The sequence below is a fragment of the Erythrolamprus reginae genome, chromosome 3, assembly GCF_031021105.1.
Source record: "Erythrolamprus reginae isolate rEryReg1 chromosome 3, rEryReg1.hap1, whole genome shotgun sequence".
NCBI lineage: Eukaryota > Metazoa > Chordata > Lepidosauria > Squamata > Dipsadidae > Erythrolamprus > Erythrolamprus reginae.
In genome coordinates, this window is record NC_091952.1 from 76,850,026 (window position 1) to 76,866,910 (window position 16,885).

A 16,885-nucleotide genomic window follows, 5' to 3' on the forward strand; every position below is an offset into this window, starting at 1 on the left:
TTCAACCTCATTTATTGTGATAGCAAAAACATACCCAGAGCCCAGAAGGGAAAAAAAGAAAAAAATTCAAAATTTTTCTACTGGTTCTGCGTGCTCATAAGAACCTATCACTGTGCTCATAAGAACCCATCACTGCATGTATCATAAAACAGAAGCATTTTAAAAATTAGCATTCAATGGAGAATACTCTAAATATTGCAAAGTATGCACCATACCAGAAGTAGACAACTTTTTCATGACTTGGAATCTCACTTGACATTTTTAGAGGGGACGTACAGGATGTAGGGAAGGCTTTAATTTCCCAACAGGTTTTTTAATAGGAAGATGGGTAAGCCTTTTTGAAGTTTTTTTTTCTAAAAAACTCTGTGTTTAAACTTTCGTTTACCATTCGTTTTTATTTACATCCTGTCCCAAAACGGCATGAGGCTGCCTGCCAATTTTTGATAATTCTTATCATTGAAGGCTTTAAGGGCACCTTGAAGTAGAACTTCCACCTTCATCCTTTTCTGTTGCAATGCTTAACTATCCCCTGTTCCTGTGGATTCACATATCTTCTATTCTTCATCAAGAACTTTAATAAGTCAAAAACCTCTCTTTAATATTAACCACAAAGTTAACTTTCATCCAAACCCTAAACTTTGGCCACTCCTATGTACTGTATGGTTTGTAGAAATAAAAGGGCTAATAAGCTATACAGTAGTTTGAATTATCCTTTGCCCAGAGTCAAATGAGATGGAAAGTTGTAGGCAATAACAATTAGAAATTAGAATTGTCAAAATCATTCTTATGGTGATTGCTTAGAAGAGACTGTAGTAGCTGCAAGTAGATTAGGTTTAGTGTGTCTTACCAAATAGGGCTCAATTTTTAAACTCTAAAATAAATTCAATTTACCCTATAAAGGAAACCGAATATTTTCTTTTCCTTCTGTTAAGCCTATTTTAATGCTTTGTTCCTTGAAACACACTTTTACCCTATATCTTATTTGTAAATATCACAATATATGTTGCCATAGATGAATATTTATAAGCATCCTAAATGTAGGTATAGAAAATACAAATAAAATATTCATATATATATATATATTTATGAATAATGTACATATGCACATTTATATTGGTTGTTGTTCAGTTTTATTTCAAAATAATGATCTTATACTATATTGTTATAGTTTTATTTCAAAATAATTATAATATCAACTCATTAGAGAAAACGTCAAGTTAGCAATATGTTTAAAGATTCATTTTAGGAGAAATAAAATCCTGTCCTAGATATAAAATTTTTTGCTGTGTTTTCCCTCTCTCTTACAGCTGCAAAAGAACTGTCTTTTATCTTTGTGCAGTGATAGGATACTTCAGGATGTTCCATTTAACAGGTTTGTTTTTATTTTTCAAATTGTGAAGCGAGGGAAAGAAATTTTAAGATTGCTATGTAAATGCTTTCTCTCTATTGAATAAGTTTAAATGATTATCCTTATTCATAGTGAATGGATAGAAGATTTTTCTGTCTGTCAATGTTTGTCCATCCGCCCACCCATCCAACTATTTATCTACCTACCTAAAATGCCAACATTTTTCTAAGCATGTATTAAGACAGAAGTTGATAATTTATTCCTTTATTATTTTTATATCAGTAACTTAGATTTGTTTAATATAATCCTTTGCACGAGTTATATTCTCATGTTTTACTACTCAATTTTAGCATATTATACTGCATTTTAACTTATTATTATTTATTCAAATTCCCTCTATTTTAGCCAATTTTATTGTATTTCAACCAGTCACAGTTTTTGATGACCGATGTGGTCCTTTTTCTCGCTTTGATATGGTCGATTGACTAATCAAATAAAGTTGATATTGTATTGTATTGTATTTTTAAATGTTGCATATTCAAGCAGTTCAAGGTACTAAGTCTAGTCCTAATATCAGGTAAATAAATAAACTGATAATTTGCAAAGGAACCTATTGCATTGGTGAAAAAAGACTTGGAAACCAGAAGGTGCTGCCTATGTTTTCTAATATACTGCTCAAAAAAATAAAGGGGACACTCAAATAACACATCCTAGATCTGAATAAGTGAAATATGCTCATTGAATATTTCATTTGCAAAGCTATTCCATTTGCACAACATCATGTGAAACTGATTGTCAATCAGTATTGCTTCCTAAGTGGACAGTTTGATTTCATAGACGTTTACTTTACTTGAAGTTATATTCTGTTGCTTAAGTGTTCCCTTTATTTTTTTGAGCAGTGTAGTTACAGACATTGAATAACCTCTTGGCTGTGCTTCAATGATTTTGGTTTGCTACTGTTTGGACCTAATACAACCTCTTTTATAAACAATGCTCTGAGTATGTGCATGAATGCATGTTGTGTTGCAGGATAGTGAAAGTTCATCCTGGAATTATCGGCCAGTGATGAACTGGCATCTATAGCATAGTACTAAAATCTAGATCTTGACAATAAAAAATGGACAGACCAAATATTACTGGCCCAAAGTGGCTGACCACTCTTAACCTTGTCAAGAAGTAGAAATTGTTTTGCTCTCGTTAAGTAGCTGACATCAACTGAAGGTTTTATTACAGTTCTGTTGTACTATATTCCTTTGGGCTGAAATGTGGTAGCTAGAGTTTTTATTAGCTCCTTCTCAAGATTTGTTAATCTTCTGCCTGTGTTTTTTATCCCCCCCAGGTTTGAAGCAGCTAAACTTGTCATGCAGTGGCTATGTAATCATGAAGATCAAAACATGCAGAGGATGGCAGTGGCTATTATTTCCATTCTTGCTGCAAAGGTGTGAGAGTTGGTGCTTTGCCATTTTAGCCTTAATTTCCAAGCCTGACCAACAGTGATCTGACATTTCTCTGTGTTTGTTTTTTCTTGTTTGTTTGTCTTCTTTGTTACTTAAAGCTTTCAACAGAACAAACAGCTCAGCTTGGGGCAGAGCTCTTCATTGTCAGGGTAAGCAATTAGAACAATTTGAAATGACTGAAATGCAAATATTGACTGAGCTGACATAACAGAAGAATGTGGTTTATTTATTTGGGATGGGATGTTATACAAACTATTATAAATGCTTTATACAGCTTATAAATTCTATAAATAAATAAATCTGATGTGCCTTCCATAATCCATAAATAAACAAACTGTGCCTTCAAAATCATGTTTTACCTCAATAATGTATGAACTCAGTCTCTGTAACAGTGTTAAGTGAAAATGCTCAATGTTCCTCTTCTTGAATAGTTTTTTTGAATAGAACAGCATAGAATAGAATTCTTTATTGGCCAAGTGTGATTAGACACACAAGGAATTAGTCATTGGCACGTATGCTCTTATAAAAGAAAAGATACATTTGTTAAGAATCATGAAGTACAACACATTGATTACTTCTGATTTAATTATTAAATCTGGTTACTTTGGCTTACACAACTATCATGCCCCCTTCCCCCCAGATATTGAGTCCTCGGAAAGGGGCGGCATACAAATCTAATAAATTATTATTATTATTATTATTATTATTATTATTATTATTATTATTAATGTTACTGCTTCAAATTCAAGAGAGGAAAGAAATCTATTTGATTTTATTTGTTGGAGATCTTTATTCATTTTAAATACATACTGTAATCAAAACTCTCTTGGCAAATTGCAATAAAAGATACTTTAGCAATGTTCCTCGTTGGTACTATATACGAGTGCAACACTCCTTGCCTAATTATTTATAAAGTTGAGAGTGGTTTAATTTTAGGACAAAATAAAATAGATGCTTGAGAAGACTGATTTCTGGTCATAAGATGCTGTCTAACTTTTACATTTTTCCACTTCTTTCTCCATCATTTGCTTTTTTGAACCATATAGCCTAGGACTCATTTGAAATTGTCCTATTACACATTTAATAAATAAATAAACTGGAGAGTTTTTCTTTATATCTTTTTGTCCATTCTTTTTCTGACATTGTCCTTTAAGCACATTTGCTGAAGAAAGTCTGTTTGGGAGAAAAGTGACATTGGGAGAAATCTTATGGCAATATATAATGTACAGTGATACCTTGTCTTGCAAACTTAATTGGTTCCGGGATGAGGTTCTTAAAGTGAAAAGTTTGTAAGATGAAATAATGTTTCCCATAGGAATCAATGGTAAAGCGATTAATGTGTGCAAGCCCAAAATTCACCCCTTTTGCCAGCCGAAGCGCCTGTTTTTGCGCTGCTGGGATTCCCCTGAGGCTCCCCTTCATGAGAAACCCCACCTCTGGACTTCTGTGTTTTGGCGATGCTGCAGGGGAATCCCAGCATTGCAAAAACTAGCGCTTCGCTGGCAATGGAAGTCTGGAGGTGGGGTTTCCCAGCGAGGGGAGCCTCAGTGAAATCGCAGCATTGCAAAAACACCAAAGTCCTCGAAACCCCATCTCCGGACCTCTGTGTTTTTGCGATGCTGCGATTTCACTGAGGCTCCCCTCCATGGGAAACCCCACCTCCGGACTTCCATTGCCAGCAAAGTGCCCATTTTTGCGCTGCTGGGATTACCCTGCTGGGATTCCCCTGTAGCATCACAAAAACATGGAAGTCCGGAAGTGGGGTTTCCCATGGAGGGGAGCCTCAGGGGAATCCCAGCAGTGCAAAAACGGGTGTTTTGCTGGCAACGGAAGTCCGGAGGCGGGGCATCCCAGCGGCGGTGGTGGGTTTGTAAGGTGAAAATAGTTTGTAAGAAGAGGCAAAAAAATCTTAACCTCTCGGTTTGTATCTCGAAAAGTTTGTATGACGGGGCGTTTGTAAGATGAGGCATCACCGTATATGGAAGAGAAATTAGCAAACACCCCCTGTTCTTTTACTTGAAAAATGAGGGAAAAGGAACCTTTCTTTTTTTTTAACACTGGTATTTTCCAAACTTGACTCTCAGAATTCCCCAGCCAGCATGAGTTAAAGTCCACGTGATTTAAATTTGCCAAGTTTTAAAAACACTATTTTTAGACTATGGCAGGAGTGGGTTTAAAGAAATGTTCTCATTGTGACTCTTATGCCATTAAACATCAGAGATTTGAAATGAGTGACTTACACAATATCAATTACTTTATTCCTCTCCTTCCGGCAGCAACTTCTTCAAATTGTGAAGCAAAAAACAAACCAGAACGTAGTGGACACTACACTTAAGTTTACGCTGAGTGCACTTTGGAATCTCACTGATGAGTCTCCAACCACGTGTCAGCACTTTATTGAAAATCAAGGGCTGGAACTCTTCATGAAAGTTTTGGAGGTGAGAACTGAAAGATATATGTCTGTATAGCTGTTATTGTATCTGCTTACTTCAGTTTCCTTATGGAGACAATCAACTTTGTAATTTTGAAGTCATGCTGTATACTTGTGATAGGCTTCTAATTTTCACAAGCAGCAGTCCTCAAACCAATTACAGGTAGTCCTTGACCTATGACCACTGTTGAGCAGAAAATGTTGCTGCTAAGCAAGACAGTTGTTAAGTGAATTTTGTCCCATTTTACGAGCTTTTTTGGCTCTATTATTATGTTGAATTAGTAACAGGGTTGTTAGTTTGTTTAAATTTGTATGTTGCCCATTCCTGAAGGACTCAGGGCAGCTTACAACAATAAAAATACTAAACAATACAACGATTATAACAATATAAAAACAATATTAACATCTCATTCATGCAGTCACACCATGTCATGCATCCCAATTCATATCATTTTGGGGCCAGAATCAAGAAGTGTCAATTACTCACGGTCCCCAGGTTTTCAAGGCTCTTCAGAAAGGCAGTAGAATGGGGTGTAGGGTTGGTACGCGCCTCAAGGGGTAGTTGTTGTTGTTGTTGTTGTTGTTATTATTATTATTATTATTATTATTATTATTATTATTATTATTTATTAAATTTGTATGCCACCCCTCTCCGTAGACTCGGGGCGGCTCACAGCAATAGTAAATACAATGTAAAATACAAATCTAATATTTTAAAACTAAAAAATCCATAATTAAAAAAACATACACACAATATACCATACACAAATTATATAGGCCTGGGGAAGATGTCTCAATTCCCCCATGCCTGACGGCAGAGGTGGGTCTTAAGAAGTTTACGAAAGGCAAGGAGGGTGGGCGCAATCCTAATATCTGGGGGGAGCTGGTTCCAGAGGATCAGGGCCGCCACAGAGAAGGCTCTTCCCCTGGGTTCCGCCAGCCGACATTGTTTAGTCGACGGGACCTGGAGAAAGCCAACTCTGTGGGACCTAACTGGTTGCTGGGATTTGTGCGGCAGAAAGTTGCTTCCAGGGAGCCGGGGCCACCACAGAGAAGGCCCTCCCCTGCAGCCCCACCAATCGTTAAGCCAATCTGGCTTCCCCATTGACTTTGCTTGTCAGAAGGTTGCAAAAGCTGATCATGTAACTCCCGAACATGCAACCCTATTAAATATGAGTCAGTTGCCAAGCATCTGAATTTTGATCATATGACCATGGAGTGTGTTGCAATGGTCATAAGAGTGAGAAATAGTCATTAGTTACTTTTTTCATTGCTGTTATAACTTTGGTCACTAAATGAACTGTTGTAAGTCGAGGACTACCTATAACTAAAATTGTCCTTAGACACCTTGAGTCATCTCTCATCTCAACTCACAAAACCATGTGAGCTGCCTCTTGTTGAAAGAATTAAAAAGTCCTTTCTCAATCCTCCTGCTTTGGATAGCAGTGCCTGAAAGTTTAACGTATTATTAACAGAGTTGGAAGGGTCATCTTGCAGGTCATCTAGTCCAACCCTCTGCCCAAGCAGGAGGCCCTACATCTGCCTCCACCTAGGATTGAACTCACGACCTCCTGATGGTCAGGCAAGAGCTCCACCTCTAGGCCACAGTAGCTCAAGCAGTAGAAGTTGATCCTGTACTGCCAAAATAATTACTTAATTTTGTAGACTTCTCTGCTATCCAATATTAGCAAAATATTGGCACTTACTAATGGTTGTCCATTCTTTTAATTTACAGTCTTTTCCTTCAGAGTCTTCTATCCAACAGAAAGTTCTTGGTCTTTTGGTAAGATGAAAAGAACAGTGTTGTTGTTTTTTAACCTGGATGTCGGCAATATATGTTTTTCCTATTATCTTCTTCACTACTGTACTTCGAATACATTGTTTTTAATTCCATTCTATTAACTTTGGGGCCAGTCAGACCTACTTTGATCCTTCACAATCTCTTATTTATTTCAGTTTAAGCGTTAGCATTAGAATACAACTGTTGACTCAATCAATAGATTAACCTAGACTAGCCTTCTATTTCCATCAATATCAGGGCAGGCTTTGAGGACAGTCTTCTCCAACCCATTGTCCCCAAAATGCAATGCAGTAGATTGGAATTCAATCAGCATGCCCAATTCAATGACCTATATTTAGAGAAAACTGTTCCAAGAAGTAGGACAGAAATGTATTTATTAGGAATAATCAGAGGTCAACACAGCAAAGAAGACTATTATTTAATAACACACATACTAACATCAGCAAGATTGGCATTCGCACAAAATTGGAAACAAGAAAAGACACCAAATGAAGAGATGGTGATCAAGAAAATGTTAAACTGCGCTAAATTAAGTAAATTAACGTATGAATTACAGGATAAACAAAATAAGAACTACTACAGAGTGTGGGAGAAACTGTATAACTGGATAGAAAAAAAATAAGAAAAGGAATTAGTATTAAGGAAATATAAGGTAAAAAAACCAGAATGGTAAAATATTAATTATTATGTCTATAGATAAGTATAAATGTTTAATGTTGTTTGTATGTTTGTTGATATAAAATAAAAAAAATGGGAAAAAAATAAGAAGTAGGACAGAAAGTCAAAAGCCATGTCTGCAGTAGTAGTTTTTCAGAACGATCTGGAAAAACATCTTAATTAGTTAGGACTGTTTATACTAAAATTTCTTCCTCTTTTTTTAAAACTTAGAACAATATTGCAGAGGTTAAAGAACTCCATTCTGAGCTAATGTGGGAAGACTTCATAGACCACATCAGCAAGTTGTTGCACAGTGTGGAGGTGGAAGTCAGTTACTTTGCAGCTGGGATTATCGCTCATTTAATATCCCGAGGAGAACAAGCCTGGACGTTAAGTCACAACCAGAGAGCCTCACTCCTTGATGAATTGGTATAGATGTGACAGAAAAATGTTTCTTCCTTTTTCTCTGAGTTACATTGTAAACCTTTACAATAACATTTCTTTCTTTGTTTTTATAGCATTCTGCCATTTTGAATTGGCCTACACCAGAATGTGAAATGGTGGCATACAGGTAACTACGGATTTGACATAAACTATACAAAAAATATTAGTGCAACTTAGTATTGATAGTTAATTTGCTGCACATAAGACTATTTGTTCCAGTAGTATGTATAGTCTGCCTGTCATGACAAAATTACATTTCTGATTTTCCAAGGTATAATTGAAAGGCATTTTAGATTATAACCTGCATACCTATAAATGAATAAATCTATTGAATTTAGTGAGATATTCTTAGTATACATTTATTGGCTTGCTATGTTGACCTGCCACATTGTAATGTGCTCAGTGGACTCATCATTGATTTATCATTCATTTTAAATCTGCTCAAGCCATTCATACTGCTGCTAACAAAGAAAACCGAAGTAGTTTTCGAATTAAAACTGATCCAAAAGATGTATTTTCATGCATGTTTAGTCTATTCAACTCCAGTAATAAAACAGGTTGAAACCTTCAGATGGGGGCAGATTTGGTATGAATAAATAAGTAGCTGTTACATGATCGGAGCGCCATTTCTGGGTGTTGTGTTTCTATTGCAGTGATGGCTAACCTTTTTGTTGCTGCGTGCCGAAAGCGTGCACACACATACTCATAATGCAATGCGTATACAAATCCCCCTCCCCACGTGCCATCTTCCCACTCATGCACATGCCCAGTATCGGTTTCCTAGCCAGGTACGGGCACACTGTGTACTGGTAGTGAAAATACAGTTGCGCAGGCAGCTCCGTGTCTCCGGCGTGTGTGCATGCTCCAGGGAGATTTTGCTTCTGCACATGCACAGGAAGCAAAATCTCGCGAGGGAACGCACAAGAGAGATTTTGGCAAGTTTTTGCTTCTGCGCATCCACGGAAGCAAAAAAAAAAATCATTGAAATATCTCTCGCGCACGTCAACTCGCGAGATTTCGCCTCCTGCGCATGCGCAGAAGCAAAATCTCACTGGGACATGCGCACGCATGCTGGAGACACAGAGCTTCATGCGCATCGCACTGAGAGTGGCGGTAATTCGCAACCCCTGCCTTTGTGTGCTCCACCCCCATTGCCCCCCACGCTCCCCCATCTGGTGCATGCATGTGACCCCAAACATAGCATAGCATAGAATAGCATAGAATAGAATAGAATAGAATTTTATTGGCCAAGTGTGATTGGACACACAAGGAATTTGTCTTGGTGCATATGCTCTCAGTGTACATAAAAGAAAAAGATACCTTTGTCAAGAATCATGTGGTACAAAAACTTCACAAGAGAAGGATTTAGGGGTAGTGATTTCTGACAGTCTCAAAATGGGTGGTCGGGCGATAGGAAAAGCAAGTAGGATGCTTGGCTGCATAGCTAGAGGTATAACAAGCAGGAAGAGGGAGATTGTGATCCCACATTTGGAATACTGTGTTCAGTTCTGGAGACCTCACCTACAAGAAGATATTGACAAAATTGAACGGGTCCAAAGAAGGGCTACAAAAATGATGGAAGGTCTTAAGCATAAAACGTATCAGGAAAGACTTCATGAACTCAATCTGTATAGTCTGGAGGACAGAAGGAAAAGGGGGGACATGATCAAAACATTTAAATATGTTAAAGGGTTAAATAAGGTTCAGGAGGGAAGTGTTTTTAATAGGAAAGTGAACACAAGAACAAGGGGACACAATCTGAAGTTAGTTGGGGGAAAGATCAAAAGCAACATGAGAAAATATTATTTTATTGAAAGAGTAGTAGATCCTTGGAACAAACTTCCAGCAGATGTTGGTAAATCCACAGTAACTGAATTTAAACATGCCTGGGATAAATATATATCCATCCTAAGATAAAATACAGGAAATAGTATAAGGGCAGACTAGATGGACCATGAGGTCTTTTTCTGCCGTCAGTCTTCTATGTTTCTATGTACAACACTTAATGATTGTCATAGGGGTCAAATAAGCAATGAAGAAACAATCAATATTAATAAAAATCTTAGGATACAAGCAACAAGTTACAGTCATATAGTCCTAAGTGGGAGGAAAAGGATGATAGGAATGATGAGAAAAACTAGTAGAATAGAAGTGCAGATTTAGCACCCCTTTCCCACCTGTGCATGCACGCACAACCCTGCTGCACATTCGTCCCCCCATGCACGCATGTCTCTGACATGTGCTGCACTCCTATGTATGCACGGCAGAGACCCAAAAGCCAGATGGCCAGTGGGAGGCAAGTGCACATGGGCGGTGGATCTGAGCTGGGGTAACGGTTCACATGCCCACAGAGAGGGCTCTGCATGCCACAGGTTTGCCATCTATGGTCTAATTATCATTTTCTATCCAAACCTCTCCCAATTATGAAAAATTTAGATGACTTTTACCTTCTTCCCCACACATTCTAGCACACAGAAAATCTGTAGGGCTTGCCGAGTGCCATGGTTTCCTGTTAGGAATGGCTTGTATTCCACTAATGAGGAGCCTGTATTGTCATGATATATCCTTTTATTTATTTTATTTATTCAATTTTTAATGCTGCCCTTCTCTTTAGACTCAGGGCGGCTAACAACATGTTAGCAATAGCACTTTTTAACAGAGCCAGCATATTGCCCCCACAATCCAGGTCCTCATTTTACCCACCTTGTAAGAATGGAAGGCTGAGTCAAGTTGAGCCGGTGATGAGATTTGAACCACTGACCTACAGATCTACAGTCAGCTTCAGTGGCCTGCAGTACAGCACTCTACCTGCTGCACCACCCCGGCTCTTTTATAGTGGTGTTTCAGCTGTATCCTATCAGCTCTAGGAAGAAATGACAAATCACTTCTGAAAATGATGCAACGGAGCAGCATGGACTTGACCATGTAGTATCCCGGAATCAAGAGTGACTTGAAAGGACCAAACAATGTACAGTGGTACTTCTACCTAAGAACGCCTCTACTTACGAACCTTTTGAGATAAGAACCAGGTGTTCAAGATTTTTTTGCCTCTTCTCAAGAGCCATTTTCCACTTACAAACCTGATCCTCCGAAACTGTAACCGGAAAAGGCAGGGAGAAGCCTCAGTGGGGCATTTCTAGGAAGAAACAGGGCCGGAAAAGGCGGGGAGAAGCCTCCATGGGGCTTCTTTAGGAATCTCCTGGGAGGAAACAGCCTCCACCCTCCCTGTGGTTTCCCCAATTGCACACATTATTTGCTTTTACATTGATTCTTATGGGAAAAATTGCTTCTTCTTACAAACTTTTCTACTTAAGAACCTGGTCACTGAAAGAATTTAGTTCGTAAGTAGAGGTACCACTGTATATGTGTGTAAATGCTGTACTCACAAGCAAAATCTCAAAATGATGGATTTTTCCTTTTTCCCTTCATTGAATAGGTCATTCAACCCCTTTTTCCCCTTGCTTGGTTGCTTCATGACTCCTGGGGTGCAGCTCTGGGCTGTATGGGCCATGCAGCATGTTTGCAGCAAAAACCGTATGTATTGACCAAGAAAAAGCTTCTTTATATTAAGCAATTCTTTCAACATGAGAGTAATTAGTAGGCACTAGATAATTCTTGTGATATCTAGCAACACAGATTTGAAATAATTTTTGCGGAAATAGAGAATGGAAATGATGTTGTAGAAATTCTGTCACAGTTAAAAGGCAAGCTAAGTGAGTAGGTAAATTATAAATGTTTTTGATTTTAGCAGATGATGATGCAGTGGGTGGCATTTTGAACTTGTAAACAGATCTAGCTTGGTCTTTTGCTCAACTGATAAGTCAGTCTATGTCTAACAAATGTAATAAGATACAGTATTTTTCGGACTATAAGACACACCAAGATTTTAAACAGGTAAGTAAAAAAAAAAAGAGGTTTTGTCCTCCCTGCCCCCAGGAGCACTCTGCAGACCTACCAAACCCTCTGCGTGCTCCACTTTATCCAAAAATGGGTGGAAAATGGGCCTGTTTTAGCAAAAAATGGCATGCAGCAGGTTTGGGAGACTTGCAGAGTACTTCTGGGGGCTGGGGGGGAAAAACCTCAATATAAAAAATATCAATATAAAATTGATATAAAATTTGCTTACCACCAATGTCAATCTCTATCCTGTTTTTAAAATGCCTTTATAAATAATGCTACAGGTAGGTAAGATAGTTGGCTGAGCTTTCTGGCTTTGCTCTTTGCTGAATTTATTCCTTTAATATTCTTTAAAGCAGGAGTCCCAAGCTCAAGGTCCATGGGCTGGATCTGGCCCACGGGGTGCTTAAATCTCGCCAGTGGGGCCAGCCTGGAAATAGCAAAGGACTGGCCCGTGGTGCATCTGTCAGCCAAAATGGGGCACGGGGCCGTCTGCCCCTGCCCCATTTTCAGCTTTCTGCGGCACCCTGCCAGCCAAAACGGTGCAGACTGTTTTGGTTGGCAGGGTGCTGTAGGAAGCTTCCCAGGCCAAAAACAGGTTGTGCCCCCCACATGCCCCATTTTGGCCGGCAGGATGCTGCAGGAGTCATTTATCATGTCTCCCCCCCTCTTGGCTTCTGGAGAACTACAATGCTGATTCAACCTTCAAAAAATTCCAGCTTGACACCCCTGCTTTAAAATCTTGGGATGTAGAAGTACTTATTTGTACATACTATGTAATCTTTCTTATATATTCATTCATTCATTCATTCATTCATTCATTCATTCATTCATTCATTCTATTTATTTATTTAATTTTATTTTATTTAATTTTATTTATTTATTTATTTATTTATTTATTTATTTATTTATTTATTTATTTTATTCGATTTGTATGCCGCCCTTCTCCGAAGACTCAGGGTGGCTCACATCACATCAAAGAAAGCATAAGAATACATCTGGATCCAATTAATGTAATTAAAAAACCTATAAGTTGTAATATAATTTAAAACATTACCATTCACTCCATGAAACACACTAAAACACTCGTTGGTCAGGGGGGAAGATCTAATGAACCCAAGCCTGGTGGCATAGACAAGTCTTTATACTTTTTTGGAAGGCAAGGAGGGTGGGGGCAGTGCGAATCTCCGGGGGGAGCTGATTCCAGAGGGCTGGGCCCCCCACAGAGAAGGCTCTTCCCCTAGGTCCCGTCAACCGACATTGTCTGGTTGATGGGACCCTGAGGAGGCCAACTCTGTGGGACCTGACCGGACACTGAGATTCATGCGGAAGAAGGGATTCGTGTGGTCTCGGAGGTAATCTGGTCCAATGCCATATAGGGTTTTGTAGGTCATGACCAACATTTTGAATTGTGTCCGGAAACTAATCGGCAGCCAATGTAGCCCGCGGAGTGATGGAGAAACATGGGTATGCCTTGGAAGATTATGTTAACTTCTTCAAGAGGTGAATAGTATAGTGGAGAACTGAGGATGCCTTGTGACAATTACACTTCACAAAATAATTTTGATAAATTCATAGGCAGCTTAACTGGAATTTAAATATGTAGAAGTTATACGTGAATCTTGATGGAAACAAGAAAGTGAAATTCTAGACTCTTGATTTTATTGGATCTTTCTCTTTTTGTCATTTCAGCTGCCAGGTACTGCAGTATGTTAATTGAAGAAGGTGGATTGCATCATTTGTTTAACATCAAGGAAAACAGCCAGACTGATGCAGATGTTCAACGAATTGCTGTCTCTATCTTGGATAGCTTAGAAAAACATATTTTGCGACATGGACGGCCACCTCCTTATTAAAAAAACAAATTGAAGATAAGCTAAATTGAATGAAAACAGGGAATAGGTGTGCAAATTATCCTCTCATCATCCCTTACTGAAATGTGTCTGGTTGGAATAATGTTGATAAAAGTGATCACCATTAATGTTTTGTCAGCTGGTATGGAAGCAGGGCTAATACATGTTATCTTTAACAGGCCTTCGACATTAAGGGGTTGTCAAGAGGATTTGGGGGAAAAATTCCTAATTGGTAATATCTGCTGGTATCACCTCTGGTTGTGGACAAGTGGAAATGGTGCCATTCAAATGCACATTCGAAATTAAACCTGTAGGTTGTGTGAGTTCATCAGAAAATTATTTCTGCTTGCTTCATCCCTTCAAAATAGTTGTGTTTCACTAGAACTATCCACTGATTCAGTATTTGAAAAAAAAACCTGTTTGTGCTTGTAATGTCAGCACTATACAGCTCAAAACACTTTCATAAATTCATACATTAAAACCCAACAGGTTATGAGTAAGGTGACCAGGGATGTTTGTTCTTCTGTGAACCCTTTAAACCAGAGGTCTTCAATCTTGGCAACTTTAAGACTTGTGGACTTCAAGTCCCAGAATTCTCCAGCCAGGTGGCTGGAGAAATCTAGGAGTTGAAGTCCACAAATTGCAAAATTTGGGGATTCCTGCTGGATTCTTCAGTTTCTACTAATATTTCATGAAAGCTTTTTAGCAGAAACATCTGAATTTCAAACCACAGGATGGTTTTTTTTTCTTTCTTTCTGTAATATACCAGTACTTTGATGAAAGTATCCATGGAGGAAGAATGTTGAATTATAATTATAATTACAAAAAAAGAGAATATATTATGTTGCTACACTTGTAACTAAGTGTAAATTTGAAAAAAGAGTATAGAAAACTAAAATTTTCTACCAAAAGAACTGCTGGGGGAAATTTACTCAATTTATGGGATTGTACATCTAATCACCTTATTTATGACAGACTGTTAATAGCTTTGTTCTTTCTCATAAATACCTTGTCAGTATTTGTGCTGTGAGCTTTATGTGGAAGGCAATGCCATACAAAATCTCACCCAACATTTTATGTAAAGTCTGGTGTAAATTACATTCTTGTGTGGTATATTAATTTTTTTTTACATAAAACATTCCATGATTAAAAACTCAATTAATGCATATGTGTTGATGCTTAATGGAATGAGATGAAAACAGCAACACAAAGTCCACTCTAAAATAGATGTCAACAAATCTTGGTTTGGCTGAGGCTTACTTCCAAAGAAGTGCACTATGTACTTCTCCTAATGTGTGAGGAAGCTATCTGATGGCCAACATTATATTTTAGTGAGAGATAATCTGGTTACAGGAGAAATGACAATAGTTTTCAATCTATGGAAGCTAATTATGTGGTTTTATGTCTATAATTTTCAGAAATAAGTTTTAAATTCAATGAGAGACTCTTAGAACATTTGCATAAAATTGTATCTTAAGGCTACAGTCTTGAACTTCAATTATTTCAGAGAAAGCCTCTCAAAATAAAAGAACTCTAACCTGAGATAGGTTTATATGTGAATTATGGCTCCTATCCTGATTTCTTTCTTTTCATTTTTTTATAAATCACATTTTTTTAAAAAAAGAATACTTCCCAGCGAGTCTTTAATTGTATAATTTGCCCTGCCTCAAATGTGGGCCCAGATGATCCTTCCATTCATAAACCACCTACGTATCTCATATTTCTGGGATTTTAAAAAATCTACATATAAAATATCTCATTTCTTTCATTCTGATTTTAATCTCAAATATGATAATAGTCTATCTTTACTAGCTATATTTCTAACAATCCACATGATCGAATGAATCCCAGGATTAAGCTTTTTTTTTTTACTATTCATATATACACACACACACAATTATGATCTGACTCCAAGAATTTGGATAGAATGGGAACAAGAATTTGAAAGAGTTCTTAGATGTCTTCTGAAATTCAAACCACGTGTGGTAACTTAATTTTTATCATCCATCTTCAAAATGATATTCATAGACTCACTGAAGAAAAATAAAAATAGCTGAGTAGAGCTATTATAATTAGAATTTTAAAAAGCAAATGGTATAGTAACAATGTCTGCCTCTACTGGTCTGTGCCCCAACATTTTTTTAAAAAAATCTTTCTTTATTCCCTTTGGTGAATTTAAGATACATCTGAACTTGAAAAAATGTCAAAAGGATAAGTCCACAACATCAAACATGCAACATCAAATTCCTGGTTTGAGTTGCAAATATAAACGTCATAAATAGGTTTGATAGAATACAGCCAAGACTCAAATTTGGCATTTCAGAAATGTGCTAAAAGAAACTGGTGATAAAACCTTGTTTCAATTCTACTTAATTTTAAAGTGTCCATCATGGAAGTTTGAATTAAGCAACACAGCTTCTCTTACTGAGAATATTCTTGGTAGTCTGGCTGCATTGGCACAAAACACTGAACTGCAAACTAGCCAGCTTTTTTTCTTTAATGTAATGTGAGAATCTAGCCTGGTGGGTACTTCAAGTTTCAAGGAATTGTGCATACCTGGAAAACTAGTTTTAGGCAAACAAGTGGATCCTCTTTTTCTAGTTTCGTTTACCTCCTGGTGATCTTTGGCCATGTCTGTTTACTTGATAATAATGTATGTTGACATTACCCTCCCTTGGGATGTTTATTAATTTCCTAGTCTAGTTTACATTTTAGAACTTCCTGGTGATCTCCCCTACAATCTGGATTAAACTACAATTAGGTGCAACAGTTGCAAGCTCAATTCTTTTTTAAAAAATAGAGTTTTATTTATAAACATACGCATGACACACAAAACAAAGACATTTAAAACATTGGCCATTTGTGTAACAAATCTGTTTATTTATTAGATTTGTATGCCGCCCCTCTCCATAGACTCGGGGCGGCTCACAACAGCAATAAAACAATTCATGACAAATCTAATAATTTAAAAACATTTTAAAAATCCTGTTATTAAGC

At 37.5% G+C, this 16,885-nt stretch overlaps 2 protein-coding genes across 2 annotated transcripts in view; both read left to right on the top strand.

Annotated features, from left to right (window-relative positions):
* The window catches only part of LOC139164148 (protein zyg-11 homolog B), a 36,205-nt gene extending 20,757 nt beyond the window's left edge, over positions 1-15,448 (top strand). Inside the window, exons 6-14 of the mRNA XM_070745878.1 lie at positions 1,308-1,372; positions 2,688-2,787; positions 2,904-2,954; positions 5,082-5,243; positions 6,972-7,019; positions 7,926-8,123; positions 8,213-8,265; positions 11,575-11,672; positions 13,728-15,448. Coding sequence (XP_070601979.1) covers positions 1,308-1,372; positions 2,688-2,787; positions 2,904-2,954; positions 5,082-5,243; positions 6,972-7,019; positions 7,926-8,123; positions 8,213-8,265; positions 11,575-11,672; positions 13,728-13,891 — 939 coding nt within the window. The 3' untranslated portion in view covers positions 13,892-15,448. The remainder of the gene's footprint in view (positions 1-1,307; positions 1,373-2,687; positions 2,788-2,903; positions 2,955-5,081; positions 5,244-6,971; positions 7,020-7,925; positions 8,124-8,212; positions 8,266-11,574; positions 11,673-13,727) is intronic.
* The window catches only part of SCP2 (sterol carrier protein 2), a 281,976-nt gene that overhangs the window by 174,209 nt on the left and 90,882 nt on the right, over positions 1-16,885 (top strand). The window lies entirely within an intron of this gene.